Source organism: Fusarium vanettenii, assembly GCF_000151355.1.
Source record: "Fusarium vanettenii 77-13-4 chromosome 3 genomic scaffold NECHAsca_2_chr3_3_0, whole genome shotgun sequence".
Classification (NCBI taxonomy): domain Eukaryota; kingdom Fungi; phylum Ascomycota; class Sordariomycetes; order Hypocreales; family Nectriaceae; genus Fusarium; species Fusarium vanettenii.
This window is the reverse complement of record NW_003315880.1, coordinates 2943980-2967180: the sequence shown is the minus strand read 5'-3', so window position 1 is coordinate 2967180 and position 23201 is coordinate 2943980. Positions and strand designations below refer to the sequence as shown.

Here is a 23201-nt window from a genome sequence, read left to right as displayed (position 1 = left end):
ACCTGCAACCTAGTCCGTCCTGATCTGGCCTCCCAGTCTGATATCTTGGCCATCGCGTACCATTCCCATCCCCATCCATATCAATTCCATGGTGCTGAAGCATCCTACCTACAACCCCCCAGGGTATTAAACACCATCCCCGATGCACTAACACGCATCGACGATATCAAACAAGCCCGCCACCTTGCCTCCATAAACTCATAATGCGTCACTGTTTCCCGCTGTTGCGTTCAAAGTGTTGCCCATGTCCATGTCCATGTCCATGCTCCTGAAAATAAAACAACGCAATGGGTCTAGTAACCGGACCTCCGTTACTCCTTTTTCTATCAAATGTTTATCCCTTTTTTAATCCCTTGTCGTGAAACCTCATGTGTGTGCTCGCTCGCCGTTGAACTCGACTGAAAAACTCAGCCTGACCTGAAAAGACAGATTGCAAATTCGACTAGACGTGTGCGTCGCGTTGTTTGTTGTGCTGTGCTGTGTCGTGGCATGTGAATCGTGACGTACGTAAGAATACCGCTCAAGAAAACACCAAACGCAAAATGTTTCATTATCATGAAAAGCGTCAAACGTGCAGCTGCGTTGGGGGAGGCGTCGGATTATCATCCCAATCTCCCTCTGAAGGAGGCGGAGCAGGCGGAAGTCCCGAAGCCTTCCAAGCCCAGGACGACCATTGAAAAGGTCCTCTTGTGGACCAGTTGGGGAGATAAGACTCCTCAACCCCATCTGTTTTGATGCTCCGTGGAACCCCTAGAGCCGCCTTGTCCTACATGGCACCGAAAGGAGCGCCAAAGTTGGACGTGGCTTTAAACTTTAGGGGAACGTCGGCGTCGATCCCGTTGTCGCTCGTCTCGCTATCGTTACCACTGTCCTCGCCGTCCGCTTGGGCATCTACCGACCCGTCGCCGCCGACATGTGAAACCTTTTGGCGCTTTTGTGCTTGTGCGTTCAAGCCCGAAGGCCCGGCTCCCACCTCCAAGTCTTCGAGGGAAGTCTGCATGACAGATGGAAGAGCGTTCTGCCCTTGGCTGATGGGCTCCAGTTTCTTGTTGACAGCCTCCCAGAAAAGCTCGTCCTTTGCCGGCATGTTCCTGATCATGAGTGGTCCTTTGAGTGGTTTGTCGCACTCGTCTGGTTCAAACACGGGCTCAGGATGATCCATGTCCAGCTCCTCTGCCGCAAAGGATACAAATGAAACCTTGGAGTCGCGCCTGGCGGTTTGTACAATGGTAGCTGCAGGGCTCTTAACCGGCTCTTCTGGGAGTGCTGCTGCAAGGTCAATAACCGTCTCAACGGTTGGCGTTGCACCCTCGCCCACAATGGCATCCGTGTCGGTCGGATTGACAGTGGGGAAAAGCGACAGAGAATGATTGGGAGTGTGACCAGCGTGCATCGTTAGACGGCGAGATTCCACGGCAGAGAGGGCCTGCAGGGTGTATTCCTTTGACGACCCGCGGACATTTGAGGGTCGTCCAAGTCGTTCCGGATGCTGAGTAGCAGGACCAGGGGGCGACGCTATAGGTGATGAAGGGTTGTCGGTAGAAGTTGCGCCATCGGCAAAGGTAGACTTTTGAACGGCAGTGGCCTTGAGGGGAATCCCTTCCAACTTGGGATCAATCTCCTGAACATCAATGACTGGCACGGGCGTCGTGGCGTCATCTGAAGGAGATGAGAGAAAGTCCCTGGCAACTGGTTTTTGAGTCTGCATTCTTGGATCCAGGGGGACAAAGGGGGATGATTCGGGTTGTGTGCTGGGAGAAAGGCGGGAACTGCCTGGACTTAAAAAGTGAGGTCTGCGAGATGCCCCGTCAAGGCCCGGCGGAAGAGATGACGCATCGCCCATCGATAGACTAGCTGGAATGGTTGGGTTTTGCGACCTTGACGTAAGTCGGCCTGGTGGAGCAGAAAAGTACGAGTTCTCCAAGGAGCCATCGCCGCTTCCACCTCGCTGACTCGCCAGAGGCGATACCACGCCCGTAACCTGGATGCTCTGGGCGGCGACGGCTTTGAGTGCATTGTTTTCTCCTTCAAGTCGATGCATGCGCTCCTTGAGATCCTCAATCTCTCGAATCATGTTTTCCTTCTCCGTCTCCCAACCCACTCGAACCTCGTCCATGATGATGCGCTCTTCCTGGTACACTTCTTCGGCGCGTCTTCGATTGGCCTCGAGGTGGTTTCGTTCCGCTTCCCAAGCTTCACGAATCATAGCGTTTTGCTGAACAAGTCGTTGGACCACATGCGACGGTGTTTGGGAAGGCGCCACGGCGTCAGCAGACACAGATCTTGAGAGTGATGCACCGACAAGTCCGGAAGACATGCTGGGAAGAGGAGCCGTGGATGAAGGTGGCAGACGGTGCTCGGGAATTGGAGGTGGACCTCCGTACGTGGGAGATACGGTGGCCGGTCGAGCTTTGAGAGATTCGAGAGACTCGGGCTGGAACTGGATTGATGAATAGTGCGGTGGAACAGACTGCGTAGCTCGCAACGCGGCGAGTGACTGAGGAGACGTCTCGCTGGGCTGCAGAGACATCGTGCTGGCCGGAGGGATCCAGCCACGCTGGTTCTGGTGTTGGATATTGTTTCGACACGAGTTCAGATAGTGCTGCGGGTATTGATGGCGAAGAGTTCCGGCTCGTGGATATGAGTTGGGATGCGAGATGTGGGAGTAGACGAGAGGATCTTTGAGGGTAAGACCAACGTCGGTGTCGTAGGCGCCCGAAGGCAGGAAAGCCTCGGGCGAGAATCTCGTCGCCATAATCATGGAAGGTGCGTAGAAGGTCGGTCGCGGTGGAGCGAGGGAGAAATCGGGGAAGTAGCGTAGGATCGTTTTTCGTTAGGAAGGCATTGACCAGGAGCTTGACTTCGATTGTTTTCTTTTGTCCGTGATTCAATCGTGATGGCTTAATCGGTAGGAAGGTCGAGTCGGTTTCCGAGAGTATAGCAGGTCCCGAGGAATTAAACAGTCTTATCCTCTGAGTAGCAAGCACGAGGGAGAGCAGCACTAGGGAATGGTGACGACTGTCGAATATCAAAGTATGACGCAAATGGGTCCGCCAGGTGCAAGGCACAGGGTCCCTTTTTGTTCAGGTAGTAGCGGGAGGTAGGGTTACGTCTTGGGCTGTGCGAGGGAGAAGCTTGGTTCGAAGCAGGTAAGCAAGCAAGGTATAACAGAGCAGAGCACGACGTGCGAGGGCGATGGACTCGAGGCTGTTATCTAGATATTCACATGGGAATGAAGAAAAGATGGAGAAAGGGACAGGAAAGTGAGTCAAAGGCGAGGCAGGAGCGAAATAGCTACCCAAGTAAAAAGACGGTGACTTGCCTTATTGATCCATTCGTTCGTTCCTGCGCGGAAGCCAAGGTCCCGCGGGTCGGTACTGGTCTGTACTTTCCCTGCCACCCCGAGCAAGCACCCGCCGGTGGTGGTGGTAACCTCGCCCGGTGGAGATGGGAGGGTGCGCGTGCTGCGAAAAAAAGTGTGGGGAGCGCACCTTCCCGGTAATAACTTGTTCGCTAGTGGGTGCTGGCGCCCCGTAGCCATTGGGCGTGGCGGCACCTGGCAGGTCGCCCTACAGCGTCGTTCCCCTGTAGCGCGTCCTGTAGCGGGCCACCGGGCCCCTACGGTTCACTGCGGCACCCCCTGTGGCATCCAATTTGGGCCCCCTGCAACCAGAGAGATTCCCGTGCTCCCCGGGCCCGAGTCCGGAATGGCTGCGGAATGCCTGGAGTGCATATGGGTTATGAGTGTGTATCATTTCATATTTGGATTTGTTTGACGAGATGGAACATGGACTAAAATAAAGCACACATCATATGTCATGTCTTGCGCCGAGACTGCGTTGGCTATCTGCCGATGGAGCTGTACCTGCCCGTGAAACACGTCCACTACAGTATGTACGTACCTCTACTGCACAGGATGTCTCGCAATCATCTCTCCGTTTACACAGTTACGGTCGACAATCACTCGCTGCGTTCCCTCGAGACTGCCCGTGGCAAAGTCGCCTCGAACATTTATCTTTTCATGCATTCCGATGTTTCAGCCTCCAAAAGCATTGTGTCTGGCGCCTTCATATCTATACAGAGCGGGCGGTTACGGCGGAGACCGGACAGGCGGGAGAGCTGACGGGCACACGGACGGATTGGATCATTTCAGGGCGTACGTTGATGTTAACCATATGTGCAGTGCAGTGCATGACTGCAGCCTTGAAGTGCTGGACGTCGACGGCTCTCCCTCGGAGGTTCTGTGGTCAATCTGCGCTTTAACAGATGAACAGACAGGGGCAGGGGCTCCTGGAGAGCGCGCCGACGACATGGGGTTCATTTGAGGCGGAAGAAGGACCCTGATCTTCACGTTGCCTGATACCTCGGCACTATTGCAGCTTTGCCCGGCTGTTATGGCCATGGGCGGAAGATGCAATTCAGGGCCTCTTTACCATGTCTTTGCGCCTTTGCGGTACCTGATATCAAGGTCGCACACACACCCTGGCATCAGATTATTCAACGTTGGGTAACTTGGCTCTGTGATCGCCGATGCGTCGCCATGTCGCACAGCAAACCACATCATGGACAGCTCGACACCACCACCACCGGCACGCCCCTAGTCTTTCCTCTCTGCAAGGGCAACCTCCACCGCGGTCCGCCCCTTCAACGCCTAGCCCAAGCCTCGAGAACCTTGGAAACCTTGATTGGGTCTTCTAGGCCCAATATCTGCCAGCTTCTCCCGTCTTGTTCCTTGCCGCAGAATTCAGAGCTCAGGCACACACTTGCAGAGCCCAATCCACGCTGCTAGAGTACCCACCACTCGGTTCTTTCGGGGAAGCGCGCTCACACACCGCACACCGCACGCGACAGCTCAGCAAGAGGTTGTTTGCTGGCAACGCATTGCAGCCCAGTCCAGTCCAGTCCAGTTCAGCTGGGCCTCGACGACCACGGCGGTCAAGACCTCCTCACCTTTTGCTCCGACACAAGAGCTAGACGGGGTTGCGCCCTGGTTGCCATGTGGCTGGCTGTTTGTGGACGCAAGGAATGTGGAGGCCGCGCAAGCCAGAGGGGAACCAGCATGGGAGTCATCCAAGTCATGGAGCTCGCTGATGCTTTGATCTAGATCCTCAATCTGCCCTCGATGTCTGATGGCCTTCACATGTCAGTGGCTGTCTCTGTCTCTGGCTCTGACTCGAGCTGTCCCTGAAGCTATTTGCGGACCGGGGCCAGGCTGGATCGGAGATTCTTAGACCTGGCGCTGTCTGACCGACCAAGCATGTACTCGCTGGAGGCTGCGCAGCTGCGCGAGACAAGTGATTTCTTGCACAGTAACAAGCCCCTCAACACATACCTGCCCCTAATTCGTGGCGTCATGAACTGACCGACAAGTCGGGATGGCAGGCAGCGGCCGCTGTCAAAACCCCTTGTGCTCCCTCGCCTCGCCAGGGGGGACAAGGACCCTTCCCGCTTGGCTCGAGTCTTGCGAATCTCGTCCCAATTAGCCGGAGTCTCAAGTCGCACAACATGACTCTCGACATTGACCACCCAATTGCAGTGTCCGCATTCTTTAAGCGGGTATCGCAACTCGGCGCAATGCAGTTGATAGCACCAGCGTTTTGAAGCCAGGGTCTCTCAGTCGCTAGTACTGTATTCCCCGCTCAACAGCATCAGTGTGCAGTTGATATCGTGCTCTCATTCGCGGCCGCAGACCCGACAACTCCGACGGAACGGGTTTCCGGATCACGGCCCCACTACCCACCGAACTTGACGGCGACGATCCATTCTATGGCCACTGTCGTCACGAGCGGATCGGCTTGTCTTTTTAGGACAAACCGAATATTGTCATTAAGACTCGGAATAAAAGCGGCCGAGAGAATCTAGAAGACGAGTTCCTTCTAGAATTCCAGGCATGAACGGGATAACTGGGACCGTGGTCAAGATTCTACTGTTCACCTCGAGATCCCACATCTGTGTGCAAGGTTCGGTTATGTTTTTGGGATGCATGGCCTTTCACTATTGTTGAGTCATTGAAGCTTGGGTACAAGGTTCAGTTGTGTTACGGCCGTGTTATTTCTGTTGAGCCGCTCTCAAGTCCCCACTCCGGGCTTCATGGAGGCTTTTGACCAAGAAGCATGGTCTTTCACTCTGGGAGTCAAGTGGCTAGCCCTTGGGCAACAATAACTTGAGTAGTTCACCAGCTTCAAGGTATTCAATAGCTTTATTTCATGATATCAGAATCATTGTAAGCGCCAGTGCATCTCTGATCTTGCACCCCGAATCCAATACGCCTAGCAATACATAACAAACAAAAGAAGAACGGGTGTCCTCGTTTGTATAATCATACACAATCATCCCGAGGCTGCTGATACTATCACCAATCAAGTGACAGCCTGTCAACACCTTCAACCAACGCCTGTATCACGGGCTGGTTCGTATTCCGCGCTCCACGTGTCTTGCTGGTCTGCCTCATGCGCGTCCAAAAGACCGGACAATCCTTGCTGTCACATTGGACATCTTCCACCGGCCCTATTCCCGCACAGCTGCGACAGAGTGATAATACCTCTTGAAGGCGACGCTCCTCGGTTGATAAACGCGTCTGAAGGGTGAGTAGCGACGCAGGGACATTGGTTCGACAGGTTGGACATAGCGAATTGTCCTCGTTGGCGAACTTCTTGTCGCAGATGAGGCAGTGAGAAGACTTCATGTACGACTCAAGGGTTGTCTTCCGTGTCCCGAGCGTAGTCGCATGGCGTATTCGCTGTACTTTGGGCATCTCATCATACCATTGTCGAACGTTGGCACCCACAAGGTTGAAGATGCGTTCTAGTGGAGGGATCAAGTTCTTGGAGATGTAGTACTCGGCGTCGAGCTGCCAATGAGGGTTGCTGAGAAGCTCCTCGGGCGCCACGCATCGGTCGATGAGTCGAGCACCTGGAGCACCAGTGATGACAACGTAGGGAACCCTTTCGCCGTATTGTGGCTCTGCGCGTGCGTCCTCGAGCATGCGCTTGGTGCTGATTAGAGCTCCAGCAGGAGCAGGACCTTTGTCAGAGTACGTCCCTAGACGAACTTCCTTGGCAAAGCAAAAGTCCTGCACGGAAACGTTGTTGCGCATGATCTTCTGGCACTGCTTCTGGAAATATGCCTTGATCTGGCTGAGATCTGCCGTCTCAAAGAGAAGTCGGAGAGCTTTCTCCTCAATCTTCTGCTCCGCTGGCGTGCCATCACGGCGAACAGTCTCGATACCCTTGGCGTCAAACTCGGGTTTCGTCTGGTCTTTGCTCTCGTACTTGTAACCGACGTATCGCTTCTTGGCAAGGAGAACGCAAGGATGGTAGACCTTTTCGAACTTGAGTTTGATCGGTCGTGGGTTCATCTCGGTGATGGCCTTGGCAATCTCGTTTCCAATGTCGAACGCCTGCTCCCTTGTCCGACCCTTCATGTAGATGAACAAGCTGTCAGTGTCGCCATAGACGACCTCAGCACCCCATTTCTCTACCGAATGGATGTATGCGATCGCCCTCTCAAGGGTTTCCCGGCCTGTTTGCACGATGCTGTCTGCAATCTCCGAGCATGGCATACGACCGGAGAAAGACGCAGAGGTGTAGCCATAGGTGACGTTGGCGAGGAGCTTCAGGGCCAGCTGTCGGTTGTTTAAGAGTTGTTGGAGTACCTTGTCGTCTTTGTCTTGCTTCATTCCACTCTTGACCATCACTCGCGTTTCGAGAATCTCTGTGAGCATTTTGGCGAGCAGGGACTTGCGAATCTCTGTCTTTGCGTACATCATGCCGTTTGGTGCAATATTGATGTAGTCCTCCAAGAGGGCAAGGAGACCTTGCTGCCTCTTGTACTCGGTGAAGCCCATCTTGTTCATGCCTCTCCAGTTGGTGATTCGGCCCAGAAAGGTTGAGTAACAGTAGTTGTAGGCGATCATGACACTCGGGTACAGACTTTGAAAGTCAAGTACCACGAGAGGGCTGTTGTAGAAAGCGCTCTGCGGTTCCATGACAAGCGGAAGACACTCGAGAGCGTTTTGACCGCCCACCTGCTTGCGACTGGGCGACACGAGGAGGAAGTTCTCTGGCTTGGCAATTCTGAACATGATAGACTCGACCTTGAACTGAGATCCTCGAGAAAACACAGAGAAAAAGTCCACGCCAAGAAGCCGGGCCTGTTCACTTGTTCTGGCGATGAGCTCGTTCGCCTCAAGAATCTCAATGTCGAGTCGAGTCCGGTTTTGGTAATATCTCAACATTCGGCCGAGCTCGCGATGCTTCCCGCTCTTGTACCAACTCGTCAACGACTTCCAGGAGTAATGTGGTATGCGACGGTGAAGTAGGTGCCAGACGACGTTCTCCATAGTGTATTGAAGGAGATTGAGCTCTCCTCTCATTGCTCTCCAGACGTTGATCATGTGTCGGCCGGTAACTCTGATTGTCGAGGTAGTGTTGAATCCCCATCGGTCGTTCTCCTTGCCAAACCTCCCATGAGACTCTGTCTTCATGCGAGAGAATTCATCGCAGAGGTTGTAGTCGTACTTGAGACGAGCCCTCTCAATCATGTAGCCCCAAGAACTGCCATGAACCTCGTATCCAGTCAAGATATCAGGATCATGCGTCCTCACGATCTCCACCATCCGTACCATGAGGTCCAGTTCAGAAGTCTCCTCAATGACTTCAGCAGTGGTTTGGCGCCGGATACGCTCAGTTAAGTCGCTGTCGCCGGCCAGCACAAGAATACCCGTCTGAACTGCCTCTGCTTGATTCTGACTGCCAATGACCGTCTCGTCTGACTTGAGTGCCCAGAAGACACACTGTACCTCGTCTTCTTCAGGATTAGGCACGAACTTGCCCCTTGTGTTGACATGAACCTCAAGGCTCATCGTGCTCATGTACTGAGCTTCATGCTCCACGCTTGTCGTCTTCTTTCCCTGTGTGTACTTGAAGCCATGCTTGTTCTTTGGCGTTGGACCGTCGATCTGAGAGTGGTAGTGTCTTGGGGTCGGCGGCAAGTCAGAGCCTGGCTCTGCGTTCGCAGCTCGCTCTTTTTCGAGCCACCAACTCTCAACTTCGTGGTACGTTGGAGGTGGATTTGCAATCTCCCAACCACGCCACGAGCACTTCTTCCCTCGGCGTTCAAACTGAAGATTCATGCGTGTCTTGTCAAGAGCGCCATGCTTGATTCCATAGTTTGCTGGTGCTGTTGCCGTCGGGTCGAACTCAGGGAGAAATGGGAGTGTGTTACCTTCCAGCCGAAACTCCTTTCCAGCATACTCGCGTGTCCGACCGGGGACATCCTTTTCCTTGCTGTAATACGCATCCTGGTAGATGGCATCGGGAAGAAAGTGGTCCTTCAGGGAGGAAACTACAGAGGCAGCAGAGGGAGGCGGTGGCAGGACAAGATGAATCTTAGACCCTGAAAAATTTTCAATGGCTCGCTGGATCTTGGACTCCTGGCTATCGTCGTCGTCCTCCTCCTCCAGAGCAATGGATGACAGCAAAGAGGAAGATAATGTTACTTGGGATAGGCCCTTCTCAGGACCAGGAGCAAAGGTGCTGGGGTCAAAGGAAACGTGTTTGGTGAAGTGACCATCGTCACTTTGCTGAGAGGCAGACTTTTGGCTCATCTGGCTGAGACGGAGTTTCGTGTTAGGATCATTCTGGTCCTTGACAGTTGGGAAATGTAGTTTCGAGTTGGAGCCAGCAGCCTCTTTCGAAGGTGACGTCGAGGCTTTGGTTACCGATGAACGCCCTTTGAGGATTGAATGGGTTCTGAACGTAGAGGTTGAGGGTTTGGCCGAGTCTGAGGGAACGGGAACCAAGTGCATCTCATCATCATCGATGAGTGGCGGCTCGGCGAGTCTGGGTCGTTTGTTGGGCGATAGAGTTGATGTCGAGCTGGACAAGGGCCTCTTCAACTGTAGAGGTGCGTTGAACGGCATAGTCTTCCAGGTGCGGCCAACTAAGCCTTCGTTTTCTGCCAACTCAAGCAACTCTTTGCTCAGGGGAATGTCAGGCAGTCTTCCAGTCTTCAGACCACTTTGGCAGATGCCAAGCAGTGAGTCCAAAGAATCGTCGTCCAAATCGTCCATGGCATCGGCCGTGGTATCCTGTTTACGCCCTATCCCTGAAGATTGGGCTGTGGAACCTCGAGAACCCTTGGCAGCAGCCCTCTCCATGGACACCATCATTGAAATGGCTTCCTCGTCCGAGTCATCAGAGAAGAAGTCATCTTGAAAGTCGCCGACTTGGCGCATCTTGCGTTCGTCAACTTCAATGCTGCTTGCTGGATCTTTTCTCGCTTCTTCTACCCCTGATGGTAGACCCAATACTGGTGCAAGGGTTGAAGGGAAAAGATCTTCAACAGACTGCAACGTGGTTCTTACTTGTTCCTCGTACGGAAGGGCCTTGGCAAAGTTGTCGAAGGACAATTCGTCAGAAGTTGCACCCCTCTCAGCTGAAATAAGCTCTTGAATCTGAGCTCGATACTCGTCCTCATGGATCCAACCCTGCGGCTGCGAGTCTCGAACGTTGGCTGACATTGATATAAGAACCTCTGGTGGGAATGGACTGCTCCCTGGGCCAGGGTTCTGCATCTTTCGTTTCCGTCTCTTCGTCTCGTCCTTCCACAACCCAGCCATACTGTAAACGTATTTCATGTCTCCGGGAATTGGGCTGACTCGCTCTATGAAGTTGTGATGAAGTTGCCTTTCCCTGACCTTCTTCCTGTTGATAATATCCTGGACGCAGATGTCTACTTCTATCGAGCAGTGGCTGGCTCGAGGAAGTGTGGTTTCATCTGTGATGTACCCTTCAGGGATGGACCGGGTGTGCCATAAATGCGTCGAGTTCAATCCCTGGTCGTATTCGGGGACGGGAGACCGGAATCGGGTACTTGAAGCGTCCAAGTAGTCACAACCGTAGAGGTTGAAATCAGTCATGAACTGGAGAAGGTACTGAAGGTGCGCTTCGTAGGGTTGGAACTTCTGCTTCATGATGACGCCTTGCTGAAGAAGATCGGCCAGTCTCGTCATAACAACAGGGTTGAACATGTAGATCTTCAAGAAGAAGCGGTATCCCACATGAAAGCCGTAGAACGGAACTCCCTTGACAAGGGTGATCCTCGCAACGAACCTCGCATTGTCGCCTTTCTTGTCTCTCCGATAGCTGACTGCCAATGCATGATCGATGGACAGATGAAAACGATAGATGTATGCACCGACTGAGAAAGAGTAAATGGCTTGTCCAACCCGAACCTTGATGTCACTAACCTTCATCAGGAGCTAGGCTCCCCTGGTATTCCACGTACAGGTACGGAAACGCGCCATGAACGTGAGCACACACTTTCTGACCTGTCTCTGTCGATCCAAAGATCCTAACGACAGGAACCTTGGGCCCTTTCGAGATCTGAGAAGGACGGACATCGTTGCGAAGCTGGGGGTCATATCGCGTTGGAGTCGCTTGGTAGTGATCGATACAGTTCAATCTGACCCGGAACAAGTCCATATTCTCCACGCTTCGAATCCATCAGGGCTTAGAAAGGCATAATAAAAAGACGCCAAAACAGTTTATCACAGACAAGATGGCTCTGTCATGAAGCAATTCGTCTAGGCTGACACGGTCTTTGTGTAACCGACGCGCCTCAGGACCCATGTCTTCAAGTGTCGCGAAGTCACGTGAGCGCGATAAGGCGCTTATCTAACACTGATGCTTTCGAGTTGGTTCGCGACCAAGCTTTGCCGCCTAGTAGACAAGCCTCAGTGAATCAGGGTCTCTCTTGATCCATCTTTTGTATTCTCTTTTGAAGTTGAAGATCATTCACCTAGACTTCATCAACCTACACAATGCCGCAGCCACAGACAAACCCGCCAACTGGCGCCGGCGCCGCTTCGAAAGAGGAAAACATCTACATCCCATCCTTCATCAGTAAACGACCGTTCTACGCCGGCGAGGAAGGAGACGACAATGACTACCTCAAGCATCAGCGTCGCGAAGAGAAGGATGAGAAGTCAACATGGTACGACCGCGGCAGGAAGGCTGGCCCAGCCGCCACCAAGTATCGCAAAGGCGCGTGCGAAAACTGCGGCGCGATGACACACAAGAAGAAGGATTGCTTGAGCCGACCTCGGGCGAAGGGCGCAAAGTGGACTGGAAAAGATATCCAGGCCGACGAGGTTCTTCAGGATGTCAAGATGGGTTGGGACGCCAAGCGCGATCGCTGGAACGGCTACGATGCGAAGGAATATCGCAGCGTAGTGGAAGACTATAAGCAGATGGAGGAACTGCGAAAGAAGGCCACAGCAGGCGTTGATGGCGAGGAAGAAAACGACGATGGCGATAAGTACGCCGAGGAGAACGACATGAGCAAGCACCAGAGTACAGCGACCCGACAACTGCGAATACGAGAAGACACAGCCAAATACCTGCTGAATCTCGACCTGGAATCCGCCAAATATGACCCCAAGACACGAGCATTGGTCGATGGAGGAGCGACAGCCGATAAAGCGGCTGACATGTTTGCGGAGGAGGGATTCATGCGATCTTCAGGCGATGCTGGCGCTTTCGAGAAGGCACAACGATACGCATGGGAGGCGCAAGAAACATCTGGCGACACCAGCCAACATTTGCAGGCAAACCCAACGGCGGGAGAGTTCTACCGAAAGAAGGAGCAGGAAGAGGCAGAGGCGAAGCGCGCAGACCGAGAGAAAGCTTTGCTGGACAAGTACGGAGGGGAGCAAAAGGCAATGCCAGCTGCTCTACGCAACATGGCGATTACCGAGTCCGAGACATTTGTCGAGTACGACGAGGCTGGTCTGATCAAGGGTGCACCAAAGAAGAAGGCCAAGTCCAAGTATGCCGAGGACATCTTCATCAACAACCACACTTCAACCTGGGGCAGCTGGTGGTCCAACTTCAAATGGGGTTACGCATGCTGTCACTCTTTTATCAAGAACAGTTACTGCACAGGAGAGGAGGGCAAGGAGGCTTGGGAGGCTGCTGAGAGGCAACGTACTGGTGCCAACCTGATTGAGGATAAAGAGGAGGAAGAGGAACCCACCAACGAGGATGGAGACAAGGAGGCCGAGGAGTCGAAGCCAAAGAAACGGACAAGAGAAGAGATGATGAACGGGGTAACAGAGGAGGAGATGGACGAATACAGGAGGAAACGAACAGTTGCGGCTGATCCAATGGCGAAGCTCCTGGGCAAGGATGAACTTTTGACATAGCGTTAGCATCATGTAGCATTAATTCACGCTTGAGCAAACAGACACTTGCACTCTACGGATGGCACATGGGACTTGATCACATCAGACAGGCGAAACATGAAGAATTGTCGTGGAATAGGGCACGATCCATGAGATTCATTTACACAGGTGAGGAGAGACACCGGAAGTTTTTGTTTGTCGTTATCCGGTGAAATCATTCCATTTTTATCCTCTGGCCAACGCCGCAAGCTATGAAGAGAATCCCCTTCCCGTGAGTGGTATCCCATCACCCAGAGCCCTAGACATGAGGGAGAACCGTTTTTGCATATTTTGGTGCATTTACTCGTCATCCTCCTCCTCCTCGTCACCCTCACCGCCCTCGGCGGACTTGGCCTTCTTTCTGCGGACACGGCCGGGGCGGCCACCACCGAAGGGAGAGGTGAGAGCGAAGTCGATGTGCTTCTGGGAGTCGAGACGGACGATGAACGAGGGGACGTTGACGATCTGCTTGCCGACTCGGATGTGGCGCTGGCGGATCAGGACACGGGCGTGGTGGATGGACTTGGCCAGACCAAGCTTCCAGACGCAGGTCTGGAGGCGGCGCTCCAAGAAATCCTCGATCTTGAGGGCCAGGACGTAATCCAGCTTCATGCGGGACTCGTCAAGGACACCGACGCGGACGAGACGGCGAATGAGGGCATTGCCTTCGAAGAGACGCTTGGGGTCCTTCTCGTCGAGGGTAAGAAGCTGACTGTGAGTGTGTTAGAGATTGTCTTTTCGATGCGCAAGTCGTTTCGAGCATACCGGGCAGCACGACGGATCTTGGACAGAGTCAAACCGACTCGCCAGACCTCACGCTTGTTGCGCAGGCCATACTCGCCGACGAGCTTCAACTCAGAGTCCCTGTTGTTATTCGCGTCAGTTTACTTTCACAATCGACTTAAACAGAGACAAGCTCATGTTCAGTGGCCGGTGATACTGACAGTCGAGCAGACTCGAAGGGTCTGCGAGGGACACGGGAGGTCTTCGAATGGGCGCGGGGAGGCATCCTGAAAGTCTTTGTTAATTGATGCTCGTGGTGATGTTGCCGTCGATGGCACTCACTTGACTGGCTCCTGGGTGTTTGGCTGGAGTTGAACTTTTGCACACACGAGGTCAAAAAATCGCTACTTGTGTGGAGGGAAATTTGGCCCGAGTTGAAGGTCACGTGTGCAAATTCGAGAACCCTAACAGGGGTGGGGTTGTGTGCGGTGTAAAATGTGAACCGCCCTTGCCCTACCGGTGTGGAAAAAAATTCGGATAATCTCAGGTCCCGCTCCCACAAGCCCGGCTGCCTTCGTGAAATCCACAACACCAAGCGAAGGTCTTCACCATCTCTTTCGCCAACCCACGACTACTAACCCCAACCCTTCCCGCGTTCGGCAGATAACGATTCGAGATGGGTCACTCCTACGGAAAGAGAGCGGGCACCCGCGTACGTTTGCTCACGATCTCGAATTTCAACGACGTCGAACATTGAAACTGACGATTTTTTGCAGTATGCCTTCAGCCGGGACTTCCGCAAGAAGGGCATGATCGCCCTGAACACCTATCTCCGACAGTACCGGTGAGTGCGAGTCCGGATCGCACGAGCAACAGCGACAGAAACTGATCGATTGGGCAGTGTTGGTGATATCGTCGACGTCAAGGCGAACGGTGCCGTCCAGAAGGGGTAAGCAACGCCCTCAACACCTTGCGACAAACACTCGAATTGCGAGATTGAGCGCTTGGGAAAACTTGTGCGATGGAGCAGGAGGGCTGACAACTGAATACAGTATGCCCTACAAGGTGTACCACGGCAAGACTGGTGTTATCTACAACGTCACCAAGTCCGCTGTTGGCATCATTGTCTACAAGAAGGTCAAGCACCGATACCTCGAGAAGCGAATCAACATCCGAATCGAGCACATCCAGCCCTCGCGATCTCGTGAGGACTTCCTCAAGCGGGTGAAGTCCAACGCCGAGGCCAAGAAGCAGGCCAAGGCCGACGGTGTCCAGGTCTCCGTCAAGCGCCAGCCCCTCGGCCCCCGAGATGCCCGAACAGTCTCCCTCACCGACAACCCTCCCGAGACCCTCACTCCTCTCCCCTACGAGACTACGATCTAAAAAGGATTCCTGCTGGGGTTGGGTGGTGCTTGCTTCTTTTTGCTTGGGGTATTGCGTCCGGATGGGAAAGAATCTCTGCATGGCAAGGGCTTGCATTTTGATGTCGATAGGGAATGAGACTAAAAATGACATCGTTTGAAAGCATGCCAAATGTCTGTATTTGAAGATACCTCTGGTGAAGCGTGTCTGACCCATGTCGTGGGTTGGCCATTGACTTGACGCATCAATGAATAACCCGGCTTCGAATAAGTTGGTCTATGTGACTGGTCTATGAAGTGATGCTGCTACCAGTCCTTGAACTGCGTTTGGAGCTCCATGTCGGTCGGTCAATGGTCTTGGACTCCCCAATGGCCCCCATCTTCTTTCCAGCAGTCAACCATCACCGCCGCAGTTCACGATGGATTGCGTGTCCATACTCCCGCCCCAACTGAGCGGTCTCAAGCCCCTTTGATGACGCATCACTCACTAGACATAAGCCATTGCTTCCCACCGCATGAACCTACTCTCGTCGGTATATTCAAGCATTCTTTCAGTACACTGTATCTGGTTAACTGAGGTTCGCCCCAGGAAAGAGAGCAACAAGGCCAAACATCTCCTGAAAATCCTCGCCGGTCTTCTCTTCTTTGGTCTTCTCTTCTCGTTTTAGTTGAGATCAATCTGAAGGAGAAAGACCTATAGGGTAAAGAGTAACTTGTGCGATCCCCTCTCACCATTTGTCCTTGTGTGTACTATGAACGCATGTCCGTGAGACTGGCGGCGTGTGTGCATCTCACAAAACCAAAATGTGAAAATGGCCGAGGGCTAGTATTCGTGTGACCACTACTGTTACCTCTTCTTCAATGGTAACATGGTTCCAGTTGTGAAAATCCATCGTTCCCTTTCATAAGTGCTCGCATGAGCCCGGTCTAAGTCGGATAATTTCTGTCCGACCACCGAACCCAACTCGGAGCCTTGCGGCCCTGGGACGGACCTGTAAAAAAATAAGACAACGCCTAAACAGAGATGCAGATTTTAAAGCATGCTGCCCTAAGAGTCGTAATTAATTATGATAAGTTTGTAGCATATCAAATAGAAAATCTAATAAAATATTATAATATTTCTCAAAATTTTATTTAATTCTCTTGCCCTTTGCATCACGCCTCTTCTTCGAATAATCGACACTCACGCTGCTGTCTCGTTTATTCTTAACCCGCGACTTCTCATCTCGTGCCCCACATCAAATGCAAGAATACGTACCCCCGTATGACGCTCCTCTCGCAGCCCAGCCACTGAGAGCTATCGCAACCAAGAACAGCCACGCTCAAAGTCGCCCGAGATTTGTCAAGGCTGACGACGACGACCCAAACTCCTCCTCGATACAGCGCGCTACGAGCTGCTGCCTTGCTCTCTCCTCTTGTCGTGATACCAGTACACATTGTTCTCTTTCCAGTCTCTTTAGCTTGCACGGCGTCGGGCCTCGACGGGAGTTATTTGTCTCGTGATTTCCAGGGGTCTGTTGGCAGCTGTCGGAGCTCAACAGATCATTTCTCGCATCCGCGCGCATCCTCCCTTACCTACTCGATCTATCGAATAATCGCACCGCGGAGCTATCCGCCACCCAGCAGCAGTCATGGCTTCCGTGCGCGGCATGGAGCATACCAAGTTCGTGAATCACGGCCGCGCCGGAGAAGCACATAGCTAACTCATGATTGTGCAGAACCGACCAAGAACTTGCCATCAACATCAAGAAAGCTACCAATGCCGAAGAGATCTCCCCGAAGCGCAAGCATGTACGAGCATGTATCGTCTACACATGGGATCACCGGTCCTCGGCCGCCTTCTGGTCTGGCATCAAGGTGTATGTCTCACATTCCCCCTCCATCATGACTTCTTTTATTGACTCGACCTGTTCAACAGCCAACCGATCCTCGCCGACGAAGTTCAGACGTTCAAGGCCCTCATCACCATCCATAAGGTCCTGCAGGAGGGTCACCCCAGCGCTCTGAAAGAGGCAATGGCCAACAGGGGCTGGATCGAGAGCTTGAACCGCGGAATGGGCGGAGGAGGTGAAGGCATGCGTGGTTACGGTCCCCTGATCCGCGAATACGTCTACTACCTCCTCGCCAAGCTCTCCTTCCACCACCAACACCCCGAGTTCAACGGTACCTTTGAGTACGAGGAGTACCTGAGCTTGAAGGCCATCAATGACCCCAATGAGGGCTACGAGACCATCAGCGACCTCATGGTGCTGCAGGACCAGATCGAGCAGTTCCAGAAGCTGATTTTCTCTCATTTCCGAAACGTGGGGAACAACGAGTGCCGAATCGCCGCCTTGGTACCTTTCGTTCAGGAGAGTTACGGTATCTACAAGTTCATCACGAGCATGCTCCGCGCCATGCACTCCAGTCAGTGATTCACCTACCCCATCCCTGTGTTAGACTAACCTTTATAGCGACCGGCGACGACGAAGCACTTGAACCTCTCCGTGAACGATACAATGCCCAGCACTACCGATTGGTCAAGTTCTACTACGAGTGCTCCAACCTTCGATATCTTACCAGCCTCATCACCATCCCCAAGCTACCTCAAGACCCCCCGAACCTCCTTGGCGAAGACGACGATGCTCCTGCGCTTCCCGCACGACCAAAGCAGGAGATCGAGCGACAGCCGACCCCTCCACCGGCGCCCAAGGATGAAGGCCCCGACGAGATGTCCGAATTCTGGAAGAGCGAGTTGGACCGTCAGAACCGGGAGTACGAGGAGCAGCAGCGTGTGCTTGAGGAACGCCAGCAGCAGGCCCTTTTGGCGCAGCAGCAGCACCAACTCAATGCGCAGCGGGAGTTTGAGGAGCAACAACGCCTGCTGATGGAGCAGCAACAGCGAGAACAGGAGGCTCTCCTGGCTCAGCAGGCGCAGTGGCAGACTCAGGGTCGTCTTGCCGAGTTGGAGCGGGAGAACCTCAATGCGCGCGCGCAGTACGAGCGTGATCAACTGATGCTGCAGCAGTACGATCAGCGTGTCAAGGCTCTGGAGAGCGAGCTGTCGCAAATCCAGAACAGCCTCGGCCAGCAGATGAATAGCAAGGACGACCAGATCCGGGCACTCCAGGAGCAGGTCAACACATGGAGGACCAAGTACGAGGCGCTCGCGAAGCTTTACTCTCAGCTGCGACACGAGCATCTTGACCTCCTCCAGAAGTTCAAGGCTGTTCAGCTCAAGGCTGCCAGTGCGCAGGAGGCTATTGATCGACGAGAGAAGCTCGAGCGTGAGATCAAGACCAAGAACCTGGAGCTGGCCGACATGATCCGTGAGCGCGATCGCGCTCTTCACGACAAGGACCGACTGAACGGAAGCAACAAGGACGAGGTCGAGAAGCTTAGGCGCGAGCTTCGCATGGCCCAGGACAGAGCCGACAACCTGGAGCGCAGCAAGGGCAACGAGCTCTCGACGATGCTCGCCAAGTACAACCGCGAGATGGCGGATCTTGAGGAGGCACTGCGCAACAAGTCGCGAGCCCTGGAGGATGCTCAGCTGAACCTCCGGGATGGTAGCTCCGATCTCGAGCAGCTTCTCCGTGACAAGGAGGAGGAGCTCGAGGTCTACAAGGCCGGCATGGACCAGACTCTCATCGAGCTCAACGAGCTCAAGCAGAACCAGGGCGAGACGGATCACGCTCTCGACGGTCAGATCGATGCTCTGATCCTGGCGAACCTCGACAAGATCAACGACATCATCGACTCGGTTCTGCAGGCGGGTGTCGCGCGTGTTGACGATGCGCTCTACGAACTGGACTCTAGCATGCAGGCCGGTAACCAGAACGCATCTCCCACATACGTCCTGTCGCAGATCGAGAAGGCTTCTGCTAGCGCCATGGAGTTTGCGACTTCGTTCAACAACTTCATCGCGGATGGTCCCAACGCTACTCACGCGGAGCTGATCAAGGCCATCAACGTCTTCTCTGGCGCCATTGCCGATGTGTGCAGCAACACCAAGGGTCTCACCCGCCTGGCAACCGACGACAAGAAGACTGACTCTTTGATGAACGGAACTCGCCAATCGGCGCTGTCGACTGTGCAATTCCTCCGTGGACTTCAGAGCTTCCGACTTGAGGGCATGGACCCTCTTCAGAAGACTGACGTGGTCATCAACAGCAACAATGACGTGCAGATGAACCTGCAGAAGCTCAACAAGCTTGTTGAGACGTACGCGCCGGGCTTCGGCAAGCTCGCCAACAAGAAGGGAGACTTGGGAGACCTCGTTGACTCGGAGCTGAGCAAGGCTGCGGATGCTATCGCGGCAGCGGCAGCACGACTGCTCAAGCTCAAGAACAAGCCTCGTGATGGTTACTCTACGTACGAGCTCAAGGTGCACGATTCCATCCTGGACGCGGCTTCAGCTATCACCAATGCCATCACCCAGCTTATCCAGGCGGCTACAGTGACACAACAGGAGATTGTGCAGGCAGGCCGGGGATCATCCTCACGAACAGCCTTCTACAAGAAGAACAACCGATGGACAGAAGGTCTCATCTCTGCAGCCAAGGCCGTGGCATCGTCTACGAACACGCTCATTGAGACTGCAGACGGAGTCATCTCCAACCGCAACAGCCCCGAGCAGCTCATCGTGGCCTCCAACGATGTCGCTGCCTCGACTGCACAGCTCGTGGCCGCCAGCCGAGTCAAGGCTGGCTTCATGTCCAAGAGCCAAGAGAAGCTGGAGCAGGCCAGCAAGGCGGTCGGAGCCGCATGCCGCTCGCTTGTCCGACAAGTCCAGAGCTTGATCAAGGAACGCAGCCAAGAGGAGGACCAGGTAGACTACTCCACACTCGGGGCCCACGAGTTCAAGGTGCGGGAGATGGAGCAGCAGGTTAGTTCATACGCCCCCTACCTTTCTTTTGCCTTACCCCCTCTCCCCCTCATCTCCGGGGTTTGACGGCCACAACGGTTACTATGTCCGGGCTAGCTTCAGGATCGACAACTGACAGCCACCAACAGGTCGAGATTCTCCAGTTGGAGAACGCCCTGGCGGCCGCCCGGCATCGCCTTGGAGAGATGCGGAAGATCTCATACCAAGAAGAGTAAGGAGGCTGATTTGTCCGGGGTGTGCGCATTCCCCAAGGTTAGCCTCTGAGCCTTATTGGGCGGGGGTCAGAGACCAGACGAGACGAGAGAGTCAATGGCTTGCGAGGCGTCATAAGCTTGTTGGTCCCCGAGAGGCGCTTTAAGCTAAAAGTCTTGATCCCCGACAAGAAGAGATGGAATCAAGACAGCGGCCCCGTACAGTATCGTACAGTGCCGTACGGGTTAGTATGAGCTAGTATCGATCAGGCCGAATTGACGAGGTCGATGAGAGAATCGAGTGTGTATTGGATGGGACGGTAACCTTATTTTTTTTTTCTCATCTTCATCATCTTGTACTAGATAGAAACAGGACGCCAAGCGAATGCAAGAGCTATAATCACGTTTTGGACTTTTTTCCATCGTGTTGTGACTGAAATCAGACACATTTACGACGTCTCGTCATGGATGTCTTGGCGATTGTTGGTGTTGAGTCCAGATCTCGGAGCCTGAGTCGTACTCCTCGTATCGATACGGACTTGACACACACACGGGATGGATGGTCCGTTTTCTCTCTCACAGCCTGCTTCAAACCTTGCAGATTGTTTGCCTGTTTGCTTTTGGTGTTGGTGCTGTTGGTGATATGGAAAGCCTCCTGCGGCTGAAATCCAGGGTAGTACTTTGCCAAGCTTGCGCCATGATTTCCCCTCTCTCCTGCAGCTATTTCCCCCATGCATGCATGCATGTCTGATCTTCTTGTGACCTCACTCTATCGGATCTAGCTTGAGAGGAGGATCTAGCGTGGGGTTTAGGGGACATGCCGATCATTAGATGCCGAGGCCGGTGAAGCCATCGTGCATCTTCAATCCCCGCCATCACCACCATCATCGCGGCTTGTCAATGTCAATGTCAATTGTGACAAGTTGTGCCTCGCATGGCGCTAGCTGAGCGTTGATTGCTTCTTCAAATTGATCATCAGCTAATGCAACCTTGGGCGCTAAGGATTAAGATACACTTTTGGTGATGTGACGAGTATTATTCTCATTCGATAACTCCAAAGCTCATCACCACCAAGACGACATGCTGCCTCGCATGACACTAGCAGAGCGTTGATTGAATCTTCAAATTGATCACCAGCTAAGACGCCAAGGAACAAGACGCAGGAGTGACATGATGCGCAGCATTCTCATTCGATGCTTCAAGCCTTGTTTCTCAAGTATCGTAACACCTCTCATCACCACTAAGACGGTATGCATATCAATGTCAACCGGTGACAACTTGTGCCTCGCATGGCGCTACCAGAGCGTTGGCTGCTTCTTCGAACTTCTCTCACTAATGCAACCTTGGGCACTAAGGATCAACATACAATTTGGTGATGTGATGAGTATCATTCTGATGCGACACTCTAAGCCTTAGTTCCTAACCACTGTAAAGCCTCATCTAACCCTCCCTCTTAACAGTCCTGTGGCTTGTCTCAAACCAAGACAGTCTTAACCCCTAGGAAACTGATTGTCATGGGCTGAGGCGAGGGGATCAGCGGTAGGGTTTGGTTGAGATGTCGCATCCATGGCCGCCTCAGAGGGAACAGGGGAGGATGCCGTTTGAGGTTCGGGACCATTCCCCTGCGAGGTTGATCCATACTGAATGCCCAACAGTGCGAGGAGGGAAGCGACAAGCAACTTCTCTCGATGACGATCTTTCATCGTGGACCCAAAGACTACTGTAAGGGTAAGAATGTAGATAGAACCAGCAGCAAACAGGGAGACAACAGAGGCGCGCCAGAAGCAGATCCTGTCCAGACTGTGATCCAGGAGAGCAAGGTAAATGAACCAGGATGACAGCGTAAGAAGATAGGTGACGAGGAGGCAACTGAATATCGCATAAACAGTCAAGGCGATACCGGACTCTCCCGCTTTGACGATGAGGAGGCTGCATGGAGCGGTGATGGATCTGACGACCGCAATGAAGTATCGCCGTAGACGGTGACCAGGGCGCCCAGTAGTCACAACAACCAGAAGGTAGAAAACAGAAGCGGCAAAACAACAGAAGAAAAAAGACCACCAATGGTCCTTCTTAAATTCAGTGAGAGGGGTATCCAGAAACGCCCTAACGAAAAAGAAAGGACATCCCGCGTACGGGATGGTGATGCAAAGGCACATTGCCAGATGATAAACCGTATCGAATATCCCTTTTCTTTCTTCCGCGAGGATGAGGGCGTATGGGCCAGAGAGAAGTCTGATAAGCAGAGTGAAGTTCCGCCAAATGCCCTGCATTAGTCTGACGTACTCATCTGAATTCGGCCACCCATGAAGCTCGAAATCTTGCCTCATCTCAATGGCTATCCGGATGACGATCATCCAGAATACAGCCACTAGAAAACAGAGAAATGAAATCCATACAAGGGCCGGTTCACCCACAATTCCCTTGTAATAGAAGAAAATAGACATCCCAAGCCAAAAGGCGACAACAAGGCACAGAAACATGCCATTGGCCGTGCCGTTAGGGCCAGCTTTCCTTGTGAATTCCATGATGGGGTTGAATGGAGCAATGAGGAGTTTGACGATCTGAAGGAAGTCCTTCCAGAGAGGATGCTTATCGTCATCTTCTAAGCGGGCCATTTTGGTGAGGATCGCGGCGGTGTGGATCAAATCGCCCGGGGGGGAGGATAGTTGAAATGTGATGCTAGTGATGTTCGTCGGGGCGAACGAAGGTAGAGTTCGTAATTGAAGGGCAGTGTGGTACTCTTGCAGCTCGAGTGGTGATTTGAAGGCGAGGTAACAGGCACTCTTATACAAATTTGCCTGAAGTCAGGTAGAGAAAAGATGTTTTTGTTG

The 23201-nt window shown here is 53.3% G+C and overlaps 7 protein-coding genes across 7 annotated transcripts; 3 read left to right on the top strand and 4 right to left on the bottom strand.

The window, feature by feature from the left end:
• Positions 1-766: 766 nt before the first annotated feature.
• NECHADRAFT_99762 (uncharacterized protein) lies at positions 767-2755 on the bottom strand (the record flags this gene model as incomplete). The annotated part of the gene is made up of 1 exon (XM_003052748.1): positions 767-2755. One exon carries the CDS (start codon positions 2753-2755, stop codon positions 767-769), a length of 1989 nt encoding a protein of 662 aa, XP_003052794.1.
• A 3597-nt stretch (positions 2756-6352) lies between these two features.
• NECHADRAFT_35842 (uncharacterized protein) lies at positions 6353-11486 on the bottom strand (the record flags this gene model as incomplete). Its single annotated transcript, XM_003052747.1, has 3 exons — positions 6353-10101; positions 10138-11202; positions 11252-11486. 3 exons carry the CDS (start codon positions 11484-11486, stop codon positions 6353-6355), a joined length of 5049 nt encoding a protein of 1682 aa, XP_003052793.1.
• A 338-nt stretch (positions 11487-11824) lies between these two features.
• NECHADRAFT_78145 (uncharacterized protein) lies at positions 11825-13207 on the top strand (the record flags this gene model as incomplete). The annotated part of the gene is made up of 1 exon (XM_003053250.1): positions 11825-13207. One exon carries the CDS (start codon positions 11825-11827, stop codon positions 13205-13207), a length of 1383 nt encoding a protein of 460 aa, XP_003053296.1.
• Positions 13208-13305: 98 nt separating this feature from the next.
• Positions 13306-14310, bottom strand: NECHADRAFT_67668 (40S ribosomal protein S9). Its single transcript, XM_003052746.1, has 4 exons — positions 14295-14310; positions 14170-14239; positions 13991-14089; positions 13306-13937 (listed from the first exon to the last, which is right to left on the bottom strand). The coding sequence occupies exons 2-4, from the start codon at positions 14232-14234 to the stop codon at positions 13526-13528; spliced, it is 576 nt and encodes a 191-aa protein (XP_003052792.1). The 5' UTR covers positions 14235-14239; positions 14295-14310; the 3' UTR covers positions 13306-13525.
• Positions 14311-14572: 262 nt separating this feature from the next.
• NECHADRAFT_67666 (60S ribosomal protein L21) lies at positions 14573-15575 on the top strand. Its single transcript, XM_003053249.1, has 4 exons — positions 14573-14660; positions 14725-14792; positions 14850-14897; positions 15001-15575. Exons 1-4 carry the CDS (start codon positions 14625-14627, stop codon positions 15329-15331), a joined length of 483 nt encoding a protein of 160 aa, XP_003053295.1. The 5' UTR covers positions 14573-14624; the 3' UTR covers positions 15332-15575.
• A 1365-nt stretch (positions 15576-16940) lies between these two features.
• Positions 16941-20391, top strand: NECHADRAFT_99759 (uncharacterized protein; the record flags this gene model as incomplete). The annotated part of the gene is made up of 5 exons (XM_003053248.1): positions 16941-16972; positions 17028-17168; positions 17228-17715; positions 17763-20176; positions 20305-20391. The coding sequence occupies 5 exons, from the start codon at positions 16941-16943 to the stop codon at positions 20389-20391; spliced, it is 3162 nt and encodes a 1053-aa protein (XP_003053294.1).
• Positions 20392-21857: 1466 nt separating this feature from the next.
• On the bottom strand, positions 21858-22985 carry NECHADRAFT_78141 (uncharacterized protein; the record flags this gene model as incomplete). The annotated part of the gene is made up of 1 exon (XM_003052745.1): positions 21858-22985. The coding sequence occupies one exon, from the start codon at positions 22983-22985 to the stop codon at positions 21858-21860; it is 1128 nt and encodes a 375-aa protein (XP_003052791.1).
• Between the last annotated feature and the right edge of the window lie 216 nt (positions 22986-23201).

Coding starts and splice junctions, on each gene's coding strand:
- NECHADRAFT_67666 (XM_003053249.1), top strand. CDS start 14,625: ATGGGTCACTCCTACGGAAAGAGAGCGGGCACCCGC. Junction 14,793..14,849: donor ACCTATCTCCGACAGTACCG/GTGAGTGCGAGT, acceptor TCGATTGGGCAG/TGTTGGTGATATCGTCGACG. Junction 14,898..15,000: donor AACGGTGCCGTCCAGAAGGG/GTAAGCAACGCC, acceptor AACTGAATACAG/TATGCCCTACAAGGTGTACC.
- NECHADRAFT_67668 (XM_003052746.1), bottom strand. CDS start 14,234: ATGCCTCCCCGCGCCCATTCGAAGACCTCCCGTGTCCCTCGCAGACCC. Junction 14,090..14,169: donor CCCTTCGAGTCTGCTCGACT/GTCAGTATCACC, acceptor GAATAACAACAG/GGACTCTGAGTTGAAGCTCG. Junction 13,938..13,990: donor AAGATCCGTCGTGCTGCCCG/GTATGCTCGAAA, acceptor ACACACTCACAG/TCAGCTTCTTACCCTCGACG.